This window comes from Xyrauchen texanus, chromosome 2 (assembly GCF_025860055.1).
Source record: "Xyrauchen texanus isolate HMW12.3.18 chromosome 2, RBS_HiC_50CHRs, whole genome shotgun sequence".
NCBI classification, from domain to species: Eukaryota; Metazoa; Chordata; class Actinopteri; order Cypriniformes; family Catostomidae; genus Xyrauchen; species Xyrauchen texanus.
Window position 1 is genome coordinate 24,757,434 of NC_068277.1, and position 16,690 is coordinate 24,774,123.

At 40.6% G+C, this 16,690-nt stretch overlaps 1 protein-coding gene across 1 annotated transcript in view; it reads left to right on the forward strand.

The window, feature by feature from the left end:
- The window catches only part of LOC127655150 (IgGFc-binding protein-like), a 69,444-nt gene that overhangs the window by 12,609 nt on the left and 40,145 nt on the right, over window positions 1-16,690 (forward strand). The window contains 32 exon segments of the mRNA XM_052142797.1: window positions 42-183; window positions 1,300-1,380; window positions 1,477-1,673; window positions 1,765-1,909; window positions 2,894-2,947; window positions 2,950-3,137; window positions 3,246-3,394; window positions 3,490-3,618; window positions 3,723-3,861; window positions 3,946-4,087; window positions 4,273-4,469; window positions 4,549-4,637; window positions 4,639-4,685; window positions 6,797-6,851; window positions 6,853-7,039; window positions 7,148-7,296; window positions 7,392-7,519; window positions 9,283-9,476; window positions 9,568-9,571; window positions 10,751-10,938; window positions 11,049-11,055; window positions 11,295-11,370; window positions 11,530-11,668; window positions 12,356-12,494; window positions 13,191-13,384; window positions 13,476-13,620; window positions 14,604-14,657; window positions 14,660-14,847; window positions 14,957-15,108; window positions 15,204-15,332; window positions 15,437-15,575; window positions 15,660-15,801. Of these exon segments, the coding sequence (XP_051998757.1) occupies window positions 42-183; window positions 1,300-1,380; window positions 1,477-1,673; window positions 1,765-1,909; window positions 2,894-2,947; window positions 2,950-3,137; window positions 3,246-3,394; window positions 3,490-3,618; window positions 3,723-3,861; window positions 3,946-4,087; window positions 4,273-4,469; window positions 4,549-4,637; window positions 4,639-4,685; window positions 6,797-6,851; window positions 6,853-7,039; window positions 7,148-7,296; window positions 7,392-7,519; window positions 9,283-9,476; window positions 9,568-9,571; window positions 10,751-10,938; window positions 11,049-11,055; window positions 11,295-11,370; window positions 11,530-11,668; window positions 12,356-12,494; window positions 13,191-13,384; window positions 13,476-13,620; window positions 14,604-14,657; window positions 14,660-14,847; window positions 14,957-15,108; window positions 15,204-15,332; window positions 15,437-15,575; window positions 15,660-15,801 (4,108 nt within the window).

The window sequence follows — 16,690 nt, forward strand, 5'->3', positions numbered from 1 at the left end:
CAGTTTAACATATAATACCTTAACCCTGTGTGTGTGTACAGGGTTTCTTCCAAGACTGTTTGTTTGATGTTTGTGAGCTGAATGGTGCTCAGTCCCCATTGTGCGAAGCACTAGAGGCATATGTTCACAAATGTCAGGAACGTGGCATCACAATTGGGCCCTGGAGAAACAGCACCTTCTGTCGTACGTCTGAAAATTACATTGTCCTCTGGGAAACCATAAACTCTAATCGAAAAGTGTTGTCTACTTCTCATAATGTCTATAGTGTAAAGATGCCATTGTGATTAGATGTGTTGCACTACACTGTTTTTGCAAACGTTGCATTGTCGAGAATATACCACAGGTTAACACACAGTCTTCCACTACAGCTCTGAAATGCCCAGACAATAGCCACTTTGAATCATGCGTCCCGATTTGCCAGCCTTCCTGTACTCCAATTCCACCACATCAGTGCACCGGCCTTGTTCTGAAGGGTGTCTTTGTGACCCTGGATATATCCTCAGTGCTGGCATGTGTGTGGAAGCAAATACATGTGGCTGCACGTATAATGGACAGTATTACCAGGTGAGGGAATTGTAAACATGTGTGACTGTTTGTGTTTAACACTGTACTAATATGATATTTACTCTCTCCATGGTTTTAGCCAGGTCAAGAGTTCTACTCTAAGGACTGTGAGCTACAGTGTAGGTGTGACCCTCCATTCGTTACATGCAATGCTGCTGAGTGCCCCCCGAACGAACAATGTGGTGTACAGGGTGGAATAATTGGATGTTACCCTGATGGTGAATACTTTGGTTAACTTACTAATATAAAGAATAATACCATGGTTATAGCAGGTTGCCTTGCATTGCATTACACGCAACAACATCATTACATAACATGCCTTTCATTATTTACAAATATTGTGTGGCAGCATATTATTGGACTTTGAACATAGCTATTTTATTTAGCTGTTAAAGGGATAGTTCCTCAAAAATGAAAATCTTGTCATTTATTCACCGTCATGCTGTTTCAAATCTGTATGACTTCATTTTGTGATGCACAAAAGATGATGTTAGGCAAAATGTTTAGGCTTAGTCACCATTCGCTTTTACTGTAGGGAGCTACCATTCTGCATAACAAATATTTTGGTGTTTCACGGAAGAAAGAAAGTCACAGGGGTTTGGAAAACGTTTATGGTTGAGTAAATGACATACATTTCATTTTTGATTGAACTATCCCTTGGGTAGAAACACATGGCTGATGGGTTTACATTTTTTTACTCAATTTTGCACTCAGTATCTTTTCTCAATCCCCCAGCGAGTCCATCAACTCCTAAACCATCCAAATCACAACAACCAACAAATAAGCCAACTACTCCAAAACCAACACCGACACCACATATTGGTGTTGGTGTTCAAATTATTTTCTTAGAAAAGTTTTAGAAATTATAATATATGTACAGTATATAGCTAAACAACCTTTAATATCTTCCCACAGTGACATGCCCTCCAGATTCTGAGTACATTGAATGTGGACCAGCCTGTATTCCTAGCTGCAAAGAACCCTCCACCAACTGCAGTGGTTCTTGCATCAGTGGCTGCTTCTGTAAACCAGGATTTGTTTTCCGTGGAAAACGCTGTGTTCCTATTGAGCAGTGTGGCTGTCTAGATGAAGACAACAATTACTTTGAGGTGTGTGAATTGTCATTCAAGTGAGGTTTCATTTTAATCCAGTTCTGTGACTATAGTCTTGACTCTAGACACGGTCTGTGTTTGCACTCAGCCTGGTGAGATCATATTGGGAAACGGATGCTCCAAGTTGTGTCGCTGTGCGGGCAACTACACTTTTGACTGTGTGGACAACACCTGTGACCTTGTGACAGAAGAATGTCGGGAGGTCGGCGGAGTGCATGGCTGTTACCCTAAAGGTACTGTATAGAACTGCAATCTTTCCTTAATCCATAATTATTACAACTGACAATTGTCAGTGGTAGGATTAGTTCACCAAAAATGAAAATTCTCTAATCATTTACTCACCCTCATGCCATCTAAGATGTGTATGACTTTCTTTTTTCTGCTGAACACAATATCTAAGCTCCGTGAGGCCAATACAATGCAAGTGAATGGTGATCAGGCCTTTGAAGCTCCAAAAAAGAGATAAAGTCAGCCTAAACTTCAGCGTGGACTCCAGTGGTTTAATCAGTTTCCCCTGAAGCGATCAAATTGGTTTTAGGTGAGAACAGACCTAAATGTAACTCCTTTTCCACTGCACATATTGACAGCAGTTTCCTTGGCGATCACTTCCTATAGGACTATTTATCGCACCGTGTATGCGTCAAGCACTAGGAAGTCTAATCGAGCTTGATCGCGATCGTGCCCAAAGATTGCAATGGCAAGATGTACAGTGAAAAAGGACTTACATTTTGGCCTGTTCTCACACAAATCCAACTGGATCGCATCAGAAGACATTGGTTAAACCACTGGAGTCTGATGGATTACCTTTCTGCTGACACCATCTCCTTTTTGAAGCTTCAAAGGCCTGATCACCATTCACTTGCATTGTATGGACCTAGAGAGCTGAGATGTTCTTCTAAAATCCTTCGTTTGTGTTCAGCAGAAGAAAGTCATACACATCTGGGTTGGCAGGAGGGTGCGTAATGATGAGAGAATTTTCTCTTGAACTGCTCTTGCAATTGCACTTCCATCATGTTTCAAAGCACAAAGCCTTGTTTTCAGATTTTATGCCATCTCCTACTTAAACAATTTTGTCATAAGAGCTGTCAATTCTCATCTTGAAATCTTGTAACTGTTCGTACATACACATTTGTTTCCTGATGCATCTTGCATTTAAATAATGCTTTATTTATATTATCAATACTTACGTCTGACACCAAGTGGTTGTTCACTTATAGGGACCTCCACATGTGTTTCCTCTGGTGACCCTCATTACACCACCTTTGATAACCAGCTTATGACTTCATGGGAAATTGCTCTTACCTGATGTCCGAGCCTTGTAACAGCACAGATGTTCCTTACTTAGCTGTATACACAGACAATGAGAATCGCTACAACAATCCTCATATCAGTTATGTAAAAGCAGTACATGTCCATGCACTGGGAGTCAAAGTGTCCATTCTGAAAGGAGGGATTGTGCAGGTAAGTGAAAAAGATATTATTTGTGATATTATACACTATTCTATATTTCAAATATTTTTGTTTTTGAGGCACATTTAAACTTACAGTTTGTTTTTCGGATTTTCTCAGGTGACTGGTACCAATGTGAATGTTCCTTTTAGTCCTGTCAATGGTGTTGACATTTTTAAGTCTGGCGTACACTACACAGTGGCCTTGAACTTTGGCGTAACTGTACGTTATGATGGAAACCACTTTATGGATATTAAAGTTATAAAGGAGTGAGTATGAGTCTTTTAAAAGCCTTAGTCTAAAAGACTCTAAGTGGTCTTTAACAGCATTTTCATACAACAGTTTGTTTGTGATCAATTTACAGCTATGAGGACAAACTTTGTGGACTGTGTGGCGACTACAATGGAGACCCTAAGGATGACTTCCGTACTCCCACTGGTGAACTGGTCAAAAAGCCCACTGACTTCGCCAACAGTTGGAACACAGACCCTGTGTAAGACAATGTGCAAAGCACACATTATAACTGAGCAAGACTTATTTTTGTTGACCATTAATGGACATCATAGAAGATGACTCGTCTTTGTTTCTGCGCTTCAGCTGCGATAAGACAGTGGTAGACCCGAGCCCAGGGTGCACAGATACTGAGCAGGACTTGTATGAAGGGCCTGCTTACTGTGGTGTCATATTGGACCGCAATGGTCCATTTGCTGCTTGCCATCCAAAAGTCAATCCCAATGTGAGTGAAATCGAATCTGTTCATTTGTTATGCATAAGTTAATCAGTTTAACATATAATACCTTAACCCTGTGTGTGTGTACAGGGTTTCTTCCAAGACTGTTTGTTTGATGTTTGTGAGCTGGATGGTTCTCAGTCCACATTGTGCGAAGCACTAGAGGCATATGTTCACAAATGTCAGGAACGTGGCATCACAATTGGGCCCTGGAGAAACAGCACCTTCTGTCGTACGTCTGAAAATTACATTGTCCTCTGGGAAACCATAAACTCTAATCGAAAAGTGTTGACTACTTCTCATAATGTCTATAGTGTAAAGATGCCATTGTGATTAGATGTGTTGCACTACACTGTTTTTGCAAACGTTGCATTGTCGAGAATATACCACAGGTTAACACACAGTCTTCCACTACAGCTCTGAAATGCCCAGACAATAGCCACTTTGAATCATGCGTCCCGATTTGCCAGCCTTCCTGTACTCCAATTCCACCACATCAGTGCACCGGGCCTTGTTCTGAAGGGTGTCTTTGTGACCCTGGATATATCCTCAGTGCTGGCATGTGTGTGGAAGCAAATACATGTGGCTGCACGTATAATGGACAGTATTACCAGGTGAGGGAATTGTAAACATGTGTGACTGTTTGTGTTTAACACTGTACTAATATGATATTTACTCTCTCCATGGTTTTAGCCAGGTCAAGAGTTCTACTCTAAGGACTGTGAGCTACAGTGTAGGTGTGACCCTCCATTCGTTACATGCAATGCTGCTGAGTGCCCCGAACGAACAATGTGGTGTACAGGGTGGAATAATTGGATGTTACCCTGATGGTGAATACTTTGGTTAACTTACTAATATAAAGAATAATACCATGGTTATAGCAGGTTGCATTGCATTGCATTACACGCAACAACATCATTACATAACAGGCCTTTCATTATTTACAAATATTGTGTGGCAGCATATTATTGGACTTTGAACATAGCTATTTTATTTAGCTGTTAAAGGGATAGTTCCTCAAAAATGAAAATCTTGTCATTTATTCACCGTCATGCTGTTTCAAATCTGTATGACTTTATTTTGTGATGCACAAAAGATGATGTTAGGCAAAATGTTTAGGCTTAGTCACCATTCGCTTTTACTGTAGGGAGCTACCATTCTGCATAACAAATATTTTGGTGTTTCACGGAAGAAAGAAAGTCACAGGGGTTTGGAAAACGTTTATGGTTGAGTAAATGACATACATTTCATTTTTGATTGAACTATCCCTTGGGTAGAAACACATGGCTGATGGGTTTACATTTTTTACTCAATTTTGCACTCAGTATCTTTTCTCAATCCCCCAGCGAGTCCATCAACTCCTAAACCATCCAAATCACAACAACCAACAAATAAGCCAACTACTCCAAAACCAACACCGACACCACATATTGGTGTTGGTGTTCAAATTATTTTCTTAGAAAAGTTTTAGAAATTATAATATATGTACAGTATATAGCTAAACAACCTTTAATATCTTCCCACAGTGACATGCCCTCCATATTCTGAGTACATTGAATGTGGACCAGCCTGTATTCCTAGCTGCAAAGAACCCTCCACCAACTGCAGTGGTTCTTGCATCAGTGGCTGCTTCTGTAAACCAGGATTTGTTTTCCGTGGAAAACGCTGTGTTCCTATTGAGCAGTGTGGCTGTCTAGATGAAGACAACAATTACTTTGAGGTGTGTGAATTGTCATTCAAGTGAGGCTTCATTTTAATCCAGTTCTGTGACTATAGTCTTGACTCTAAACACGGTCTGTGTTTGCACTCAGCCTGGTGAGATCATATTGGGAAACGGATGCTCCAAGTTGTGTCAGCTATGCGGGCAACTACACTTTTGACTGTGTGGACAACACCTGTGACCTTGTGACAGAAGAATGTCGGGAGGTCGGTGGAGTGCATGGCTGTTACCCTAAAGGTACTGTATAGAACTGCAATCTTTCCTTAATCCATAATTATTACAACTGACAATTGTCAGTGGTAGGATTAGTTCACCAAAAATGAAAATTCTCTAATCATTTACTCACCCTCATGCCATCTAAGATGTGTATGACTTTCTTTTTTCTGCTGAACACAATATCTAAGCTCCGTGAGGCCAATACAATGCAAGTGAATGGTGATCAGGCCTTTGAAGCTCCAAAAAGAGATAAAGTCAGCCTAAACTTCAGCGTGGACTCCAGTGGTTTAATCAGTTTCCCTGAGGCGATCAAGTTGGTTTTAGGTGAGAACAGACCTAAATGTAACTCCTTTTCCACTGCACATCTTGACAGCAGTTTCCTTGGCGATCACTTCCTATAGGACTATTTATCGCACCGTGTATGCGTCAAGCACTAGGAAGTCTAATCGAGCTTGATCGCGATCGTGCCCAAAGATTGCAATGGCAAGATGTACAGTGAAAAAGGACTTACATTTTGGCCTGTTCTCACACAAATCCAACTGGATCGCATCAGAAGACATTGGTTAAACCACTGGAGTCTGATGGATTACCTTTCTGCTGACACCATCTCCTTTTTTGAAGCTTCAAAGGCCTGATCACCATTCACTTGCATTGTATGGACCTAGAGAGCTGAGATGTTCTTCTAAAATCCTTCGTTTGTGTTCAGCAGAAGAAAGTCATACACATCTGGGTTGGCAGGAGGGTGCGTAATGATGAGAGAATTTTCTCTTGAACTGCTCTTGCAATTGCACTTCCATCATGTTTCAAAGCACAAAGCCTTGTTTTCAGATTTTATGCCATCTCCTACTTAAACAATTTTGTCATAAGAGCTGTCAATTCTCATCTTGAAATCTTGTAACTGTTACGTACATACACATTTGTTTCCTGATGCATCTTGCATTTAAATAATGCTTTATTTATATTATCAATACTTACGTCTGACACCAAGTGGTTGTTCACTTATAGGGACCTCCACATGTGTTTCCTCTGGTGACCCTCATTACACCACCTTTGATAACCAGCTATGACTTCATGGGAAATTGCTCTTACCTGATGTCCGAGCCTTGTAACAGCACAGATGTTCCTTACTTAGCTGTATACACAGACAATGAGAATCGCTACAACAATCCTCATATCAGTTATGTAAAAGCAGTACATGTCCATGCACTGGGAGTCAAAGTGTCCATTCTGAAAGGAGGGATTGTGCAGGTAAGTGAAAAAGATATTATTTGTGATATTATACACTATTCTATATTTCAAATATTTTTGTTTTTGAGGCACATTTAAACTTACAGTTTGTTTTTCGGATTTTCTCAGGTGACTGGTACCAATGTGAATGTTCCTTTTAGTCCTGTCAATGGTGTTGACATTTTTAAGTCTGGCGTACACTACACAGTGGCCTTGAACTTTGACGTAACTGTACGTTATGATGGAAACCACTTTATGGATATTAAAGTTATAAAGGAGTGAGTATGAGTCTTTTAAAAGCCTTAGTCTAAAAGACTCTAAGTGGTCTTTAACAGCATTTTCATACAACAGTTTGTTTGTGATCAATTTACAGCTATGAGGACAAACTTTGTGGACTGTGTGGCGACTACAATGGAGACCCTAAGGATGACTTCCGTACCCCCACTGGTGAACTGGTCAAAAGCCCACTGACTTCGCCAACAGTTGGAACACAGACCCTGTGTAAGACAATGTGCAAAGCACACATTATAACTGAGCAAGACTTATTTTTGTTGACCATTAATGGACATCATAGAAGATGACTCGTCTTTGTTTCTGCGCTTCAGCTGCGATAAGACAGTGGTAGACCCGAGCCCAGGGTGCACAGATACTGAGCAGGACTTGTATGAAGGGCCTGCTTACTGTGGTGTCATATTGGACCGCAATGGTCCATTTGCTGCTTGCCATCCAAAAGTCAATCCCAATGTGAGTGAAATCGAATCTGTTCATTTGTTATGCATAAGTTAATCAGTTTAACATATAATACCTTAACCCTGTGTGTGTGTACAGGGTTTCTTCCAAGACTGTTTGTTTGATGTTTGTGAGCTGGATGGTTCTCAGTCCCCATTGTGCTAAGCACTAGAGGCATATGTTCACAAATGTCAGGAACGTGGCATCACAATTGGGCCCTGGAGAAACAGCACCTTCTGTCGTACGTCTGAAAATTACATTGTCCTCTGGGAAACCATAAACTCTAATCGAAAAGTGTTGACTACTTCTCATAATGTCTATAGTGTAAAGATGCCATTGTGATTAGATGTGTTGCACTACACTGTTTTTGCAAACGTTGCATTGTCGAGAATATACCACAGGTTAACACACAGTCTTCCACTACAGCTCTGAAATGCCCAGACAATAGCCACTTTGAATCATGCGTCCCGATTTGCCAGCCTTCCTGTACTCCAATTCCACCACATCAGTGCACCGGGCCTTGTTCTGAAGGGTGTCTTTGTGACCCTGGATATATCCTCAGTGCTGGCATGTGTGTGGAAGCAAATACATGTGGCTGCACGTATAATGGACAGTATTACCAGGTGAGGGAATTGTAAACATGTGTGACTGTTTGTGTTTAACACTGTACTAATATGATATTTACTCTCTCCATGGTTTTAGCCAGGTCAAGAGTTCTACTCTAAGGACTGTGAGCTACAGTGTAGGTGTGACCCTCCATTCGTTACATGCAATGCTGCTGAGTGCCCCGAACGAACAATGTGGTGTACAGGGTGGAATAATTGGATGTTACCCTGATGGTGAATACTTTGGTTAACTTACTAATATAAAGAATAATACCATGGTTATAGCAGGTTGCATTGCATTGCATTACACGCAACAACATCATTACATAACAGGCCTTTCATTATTTACAAATATTGTGTGGCAGCATATTATTGGACTTTGAACATAGCTATTTTATTTAGCTGTTAAAGGGATAGTTCCTCAAAAATGAAAATATTGTCATTTATTCACCGTCATGCTGTTTCAAATCTGTATGACTTTATTTTGTGATGCACAAAAGATGATGTTAGGCAAAATGTTTAGGCTTAGTCACCATTCGCTTTTACTGTAGGGAGCTACCATTCTGCATAACAAATATTTTGGTGTTTCACGGAAGAAAGAAAGTCACAGGGGTTTGGAAAACGTTTATGGTTGAGTAAATGACATACATTTCATTTTTGATTGAACTATCCCTTGGGTAGAAACACATGGCTGATGGGTTTACATTTTTTACTCAATTTTGCACTCAGTATCTTTTCTCAATCCCCCAGCGAGTCCATCAACTCCTAAACCATCCAAATCACAACAACCAACAAATAAGCCAACTACTCCAAAACCAACACCGACACCACATATTGGTGTTGGTGTTCAAATTATTTTCTTAGAAAAGTTTTAGAAATTATAATATATGTACAGTATATAGCTAAACAACCTTTAATATCTTCCCACAGTGACATGCCCTCCATATTCTGAGTACATTGAATGTGGACCAGCCTGTATTCCTAGCTGCAAAGAACCCTCCACCAACTGCAGTGGTTCTTGCATCAGTGGCTGCTTCTGTAAACCAGGATTTGTTTTCCGTGGAAAACGCTGTGTTCCTATTGAGCAGTGTGGCTGTCTAGATGAAGACAACAATTACTTTGAGGTGTGTGAATTGTCATTCAAGTGAGGCTTCATTTTAATCCAGTTCTGTGACTATATTCTTGACTCTAAACACGGTCTGTGTTTGCACTCAGCCTGGTGAGATCATATTGGGAAACGGATGCTCCAAGTTGTGTCGCTAGCGGGCAACTACACTTTTGACTGTGTGGACAACACCTGTGACCTTGTGACAGAAGAATGTCGGAGGTCGGTGGAGTGCATGGCTGTTACCCTAAAGGTACTGTATAGAACTGCAATCTTTCCTTAATCCATAATTATTACAACTGACAATTGTCAGTGGTAGGATTAGTTCACCAAAAATGAAAATTCTCTAATCATTTACTCACCCTCATGCCATCTAAGATGTGTATGACTTTCTTTTTTCTGCTGAACACAATATCTAAGCTCCGTGAGGCCAATACAATGCAAGTGAATGGTGATCAGGCCTTTGAAGCTCCAAAAAGAGATAAAGTCAGCCTAAACTTCAGCGTGGACTCCAGTGGTTTAATCAGTTTCCCCTGAAGCGATCAAGTTGGTTTTAGGTGAGAACAGACCTAAATGTAACTCCTTTTCCACTGCACATCTTGACAGCAGTTTCCTTGGCGATCACTTCCTATAGGACTATTTATCGCACCGTGTATGCGTCAAGCACTAGGAAGTCTAATCGAGCTTGATCGCGATCGTGCCCAAAGATTGCAATGGCAAGATGTACAGTGAAAAAGGACTTGCATTTTGGCCTGTTCTCACACAAATCCAACTGGATCGCATCAGAAGACATTGGTTAAACCACTGGAGTCTGATGGATTACCTTTATGCTGACACCATCTCCTTTTTTGAAGCTTCAAAGGCCTGATCACCATTCACTTGCATTGTATGGACCTAGAGAGCTGAGATGTTCTTCTAAAATCCTTCGTTTGTGTTCAGCAGAAGAAAGTCATACACATCTGGGTTGGCAGGAGGGTGCGTAATGATGAGAGAATTTTCTCTGAACTGCTCTTGCAATTGCACTTCCATCATGTTTCAAAGCACAAAGCCTTGTTTTCAGATTTTATGCCATCTCCTACTTAAACAATTTTGTCATAAGAGCTGTCAATTCTCATCTTGAAATCTTGTAACTGTTCAGTACATACACATTTGTTTCCTGATGCATCTTGCATTTAAATAATGCTTTATTTATATTATCAATACTTACGTCTGACACCAAGTGGTTGTTCACTTATAGGGACCTCCACATGTGTTTCCTCTGGTGACCCTCATTACACCACCTTTGATAACCAGCTTATGACTTCATGGGAAATTGCTCTTACCTGATGTCCGAGCCTTGTAACAGCACAGATGTTCCTTACTTAGCTGTATACACAGACAATGAGAATCGCTACAACAATCCTCATATCAGTTATGTAAAAGCAGTACATGTCCATGCACTGGGAGTCAAAGTGTCCATTCTGAAAGGAGGGATTGTGCAGGTAAGTGAAAAAGATATTATTTGTGATATTATACACTATTCTATATTTCAAATATTTTTTGTTTTTGAGGCACATTTAAACTTACAGTTTGTTTTTCGGATTTTTCTCAGGTGACTGGTACCAATGTGAATGTTCCTTTTAGTCCTGTCAATGGTGTTGACATTTTTAAGTCTGGCGTACACTACACAGTGGCCTTGAACTTTGGCGTAACTGTATGCGTTATGATGGAAACCACTTTATGGATATTAAAGTTATAAAGGAGTGAGTATGAGTCTTTTAAAAGCCTTAGTCTAAAAGACTCTAAGTGGTCTTTAACAGCATTTTCATACAACAGTTTGTTTGTGATCAATTTACAGCTATGAGGACAAACTTTGTGGACTGTGTGGCTGACTACAATGGAGACCCTAAGGATGACTTCCGTACTCCCCACTGGTGAACTGGTCAAAAAGCCCACTGACTTCGCCAACAGTTGGAACACAGACCCTGTGTAAGACAATGTGCAAAGCACACATTATAACTGAGCAAGACTTATTTTTGTTGACCATTAATGGACATCATAGAAGATGACTCGTCTTTGTTTCTGCGCTTCAGCTGCGATAAGACAGTGGTAGACCCGAGCCCAGGGTGCACAGATACTGAGCAGGACTTGTATGAAGGGCCTGCTTACTGTGGTGTCATATTGGACCGCAATGGTCCATTTGCTGCTTGCCATCCAAAAGTCAATCCCAATGTGAGTGAAATCGAATCTGTTCATTTGTTATGCATAAGTTAATCAGTTTAACATATAATACCTTAACCCTGTGTGTGTGTACAGGGTTTCTTCCAAGACTGTTTGTTTGATGTTTGTGAGCTGGATGGTTCTCAGTCCACATTGTGCTAAGCACTAGAGGCATATGTTCACAAATGTCAGGAACGTGGCATCACAATTGGGCCCTGGAGAAACAGCACCTTCTGTCGTACGTCTGAAAATTACATTGTCCTCTGGGAAACCATAAACTCTAATCGAAAAGTGTTGACTACTTCTCATAATGTCTATAGTGTAAAGATGCCATTGTGATTAGATGTGTTGCACTACACTGTTTTTGCAAACGTTGCATTGTCGAGAATATACCACAGGTTAACACACAGTCTTCCACTACAGCTCTGAAATGCCCAGACAATAGCCACTTTGAATCATGCGTCCCGATTTGCCAGCCTTCCTGTACTCCAATTCCACCACATCAGTGCACCGGGCCTTGTTCTGAAGGGTGTCTTTGTGACCCTGGATATATCCTCAGTGCTGGCATGTGTGTGGAAGCAAATACATGTGGCTGCACGTATAATGGACAGTATTACCAGGTGAGGGAATTGTAAACATGTGTGACTGTTTGTGTTTAACACTGTACTAATATGATATTTACTCTCTCCATGGTTTTAGCCAGGTCAAGAGTTCTACTCTAAGGACTGTGAGCTACAGTGTAGGTGTGACCCTCCATTCGTTACATGCAATGCTGCTGAGTGCCCCCCGAACGAACAATGTGGTGTACAGGGTGGAATAATTGGATGTTACCCTGATGGTGAATACTTTGGTTAACTTACTAATATAAAGAATAATACCATGGTTATAGCAGGCTGCATTGCATTGCATTACACGCAACAACATCATTACATAACAGGCCTTTCATTATTTACAAATATTGTGTGGCAGCATATTATTGGACTTTGAACATAGCTATTTTATTTAGCTGTTAAAGGGATAGTTCCTCAAAAATGAAAATATTGTCATTTATTCACCGTCATGCTGTTTCAAATCTGTATGACTTTATTTTGTGATGCACAAAAGATGATGTTAGGCAAAATGTTTAGGCTTAGTCACCATTCGCTTTTACTGTAGGGAGCTACCATTCTGCATAACAAATATTTTGGTGTTTCACGGAAGAAAGAAAGTCACAGGGGTTTGGAAAACGTTTATGGTTGAGTAAATGACATACATTTCATTTTTGATTGAACTATCCCTTGGGTAGAAACACATGGCTGATGGGTTTACATTTTTTACTCAATTTTGCACTCAGTATCTTTTCTCAATCCCCCAGCGAGTCCATCAACTCCTAAACCATCCAAATCACAACAACCAACAAATAAGCCAACTACTCCAAAACCAACACCGACACCACATATTGGTGTTGGTGTTCAAATTATTTTCTTAGAAAAGTTTTAGAAATTATAATATATGTACAGTATATAGCTAAACAACCTTTAATATCTTCCCACAGTGACATGCCCTCCATATTCTGAGTACATTGAATGTGGACCAGCCTGTATTCCTAGCTGCAAAGAACCCTCCACCAACTGCAGTGGTTCTTGCATCAGTGGCTGCTTCTGTAAACCAGGATTTGTTTTCCGTGGAAAACGCTGTGTTCCTATTGAGCAGTGTGGCTGTCTAGATGAAGACAACAATTACTTTGAGGTGTGTGAATTGTCATTCAAGTGAGGCTTCATTTTAATCCAGTTCTGTGACTATATTCTTGACTCTAAACACGGTCTGTGTTTGCACTCAGCCTGGTGAGATCATATTGGGAAACGGATGCTCCAAGTTGTGTCGCTGTGCGGGCAACTACACTTTTGACTGTGTGGACAACACCTGTGACCTTGTGACAGAAGAATGTCGGGAGGTCGGCGGAGTGCATGGCTGTTACCCTAAAGGTACTGTATAGAACTGCAATCTTTCCTTAATCCATAATTATTACAACTGACAATTGTCAGTGGTAGGATTAGTTCACCAAAAATGAAAATTCTCTAATCATTTACTCACCCTCATGCCATCTAAGATGTGTATGACTTTCTTTTTTCTGCTGAACACAATATCTAAGCTCCGTGAGGCCAATACAATGCAAGTGAATGGTGATCAGGCCTTTGAAGCTCCAAAAAGAGATAAAGTCAGCCTAAACTTCAGCGTGGACTCCAGTGGTTTAATCAGTTTCCCTGAAGCGATCAAGTTGGTTTTAGGTGAGAACAGACCTAAATGTAACTCCTTTTCCACTGCACATCTTGACAGCAGTTTCCTTGGCGATCACTTCCTATAGGACTATTTATCGCACCGTGTATGCGTCAAGCACTAGGAAGTCTAATCGAGCTTGATCGCGATCGTGCCCAAAGATTGCAATGGCAAGATGTACAGTGAAAAAGGACTTACATTTTGGCCTGTTCTCACACAAATCCAACTGGATCGCATCAGAAGACATTGGTTAAACCACTGGAGTCTGATGGATTACCTTTCTGCTGACACCATCTCCTTTTTTGAAGCTTCAAAGGCCTGATCACCATTCACTTGCATTGTATGGACCTAGAGAGCTGAGATGTTCTTCTAAAATCCTTCGTTTGTGTTCAGCAGAAGAAAGTCATACACATCTGGGTTGGCAGGAGGGTGCGTAATGATGAGAGAATTTTCTCTTGAACTGCTCTTGCAATTGCACTTCCATCATGTTTCAAAGCACAAAGCCTTGTTTTCAGATTTTATGCCATCTCCTACTTAAACAATTTTGTCATAAGAGCTGTCAATTCTCATCTTGAAATCTTGTAACTGTTCGTACATACACATTTGTTTCCTGATGCATCTTGCATTTAAATAATGCTTTATTTATATTATCAATACTTACGTCTGACACCAAGTGGTTGTTCACTTATAGGGACCTCCACATGTGTTTCCTCTGGTGACCCTCATTACACCACCTTTGATAACCAGCTTATGACTTCATGGGAAATTGCTCTTACCTGATGTCCGAGCCTTGTAACAGCACAGATGTTCCTTACTTGGCTGTATACACAGACAATGAGAATCGCTACAACAATCCTCATATCAGTTATGTAAAAGCAGTACATGTCCATGCACTGGGAGTCAAAGTGTCCATTCTGAAAGGAGGGATTGTGCAGGTAAGTGAAAAAGATATTATTTGTGATATTATACACTATTCTATATTTCAAATATTTTTGTTTTTGAGGCACATTTAAACTTACAGTTTGTTTTTCGGATTTTTCTCAGGTGACTGGTACCAATGTGAATGTTCCTTTTAGTCCTGTCAATGGTGTTGACATTTTTAAGTCTGGCGTACACTACACAGTGGCCTTGAACTTTAGGCGTAACTGTATGCGTTATGATGGAAACCACTTTATGGATATTAAAGTTATAAAGGAGTGAGTATGAGTCTTTTAAAAGCCTTAGTCTAAAAGACTCTAAGTGGTCTTTAACAGCATTTTCATACAACAGTTTGTTTGTGATCAATTTACAGCTATGAGGACAAACTTTGTGGACTGTGTGGCGACTACAATGGAGACCCTAAGGATGACTTCCGTACCCCCACTGGTGAACTGGTCAAAAAGCCCACTGACTTCGCCAACAGTTGGAACACAGACCCTGTGTAAGACAATGTGCAAAGCACACATTATAACTGAGCAAGACTTATTTTTGTTGACCATTAATGGACATCATAGAAGATGACTCGTCTTTGTTTCTGCGCTTCAGCTGCGATAAGACAGTGGTAGACCCGAGCCCAGGGTGCACAGATACTGAGCAGGACTTGTATGAAGGGCCTGCTTACTGTGGTGTCATATTGGACCGTAATGGTCCATTTGCTGCTTGCCATCCAAAAGTCAATCCCAATGTGAGTGAAATCGAATCTGTTCATTTGTTATGCATAAGTTAATCAGTTTAACATATAATACCTTAACCCTGTGTGTGTGTACAGGGTTTCTTCCAAGACTGTTTGTTTGATGTTTGTGAGCTGGATGGTTCTCAGTCCCCATTGTGCGAAGCACTAGAGGCATATGTTCACAAATGTCAGGAACGTGGCATCACAATTGGGCCCTGGAGAAACAGCACCTTCTGTCGTACGTCTGAAAATTACATTGTCCTCTGGGAAACCATAAACTCTAATCGAAAAGTGTTGACTACTTCTCATAATGTCTATAGTGTAAAGATGCCATTGTGATTAGATGTGTTGCACTACATTGTTTTTGCAAACGTTGCATTGTCGAGAATATACCACAGGTTAACACACAGTCTTCCACTACAGCTCTGAAATGCCCAGACAATAGCCACTTTGAATCATGCGTCCCGATTTGCCAGCCTTCCTGTACTCCAATTCCACCACATCAGTGCACGGGCCTTGTTCTGAAGGGTGTCTTTGTGACCCTGGATATATCCTCAGTGCTGGCATGTGTGTGGAAGCAAATACATGTGGCTGCACGTATAATGGACAGTATTACCAGGTGAGGGAATTGTAAACATGTGTGACTGTTTGTGTTTAACACTGTACTAATATGATATTTACTCTCTCCATGGTTTTAGCCAGGTCAAGAGTTCTACTCTAAGGACTGTGAGCTACAGTGTAGGTGTGACCCTCCATTCGTTACATGCAATGCTGCTGAGTGCCCCGAACGAACAATGTGGTGTACAGGGTGGAATAATTGGATGTTACCCTGATGGTGAATACTTTGGTTAACTTACTAATATAAAGAATAATACCATGGTTATAGCAGGTTGCATTGCATTGCATTACACGCAACAACATCATTACATAACAGGCCTTTCATTATTTACAAATATTGTGTGGCAGCATATTATTGGACTTTGAACATAGCTATTTTATTTAGCTGTTAAAGGGATAGTTCCTCAAAATGAAAATCTTGTCATTTATTCACCGTCATGCTGTTTCAAATCTGTATGACTTTATTTTGTGATGCACAAAAGATGATGTTAGGCAAAATGTTTAGGCTT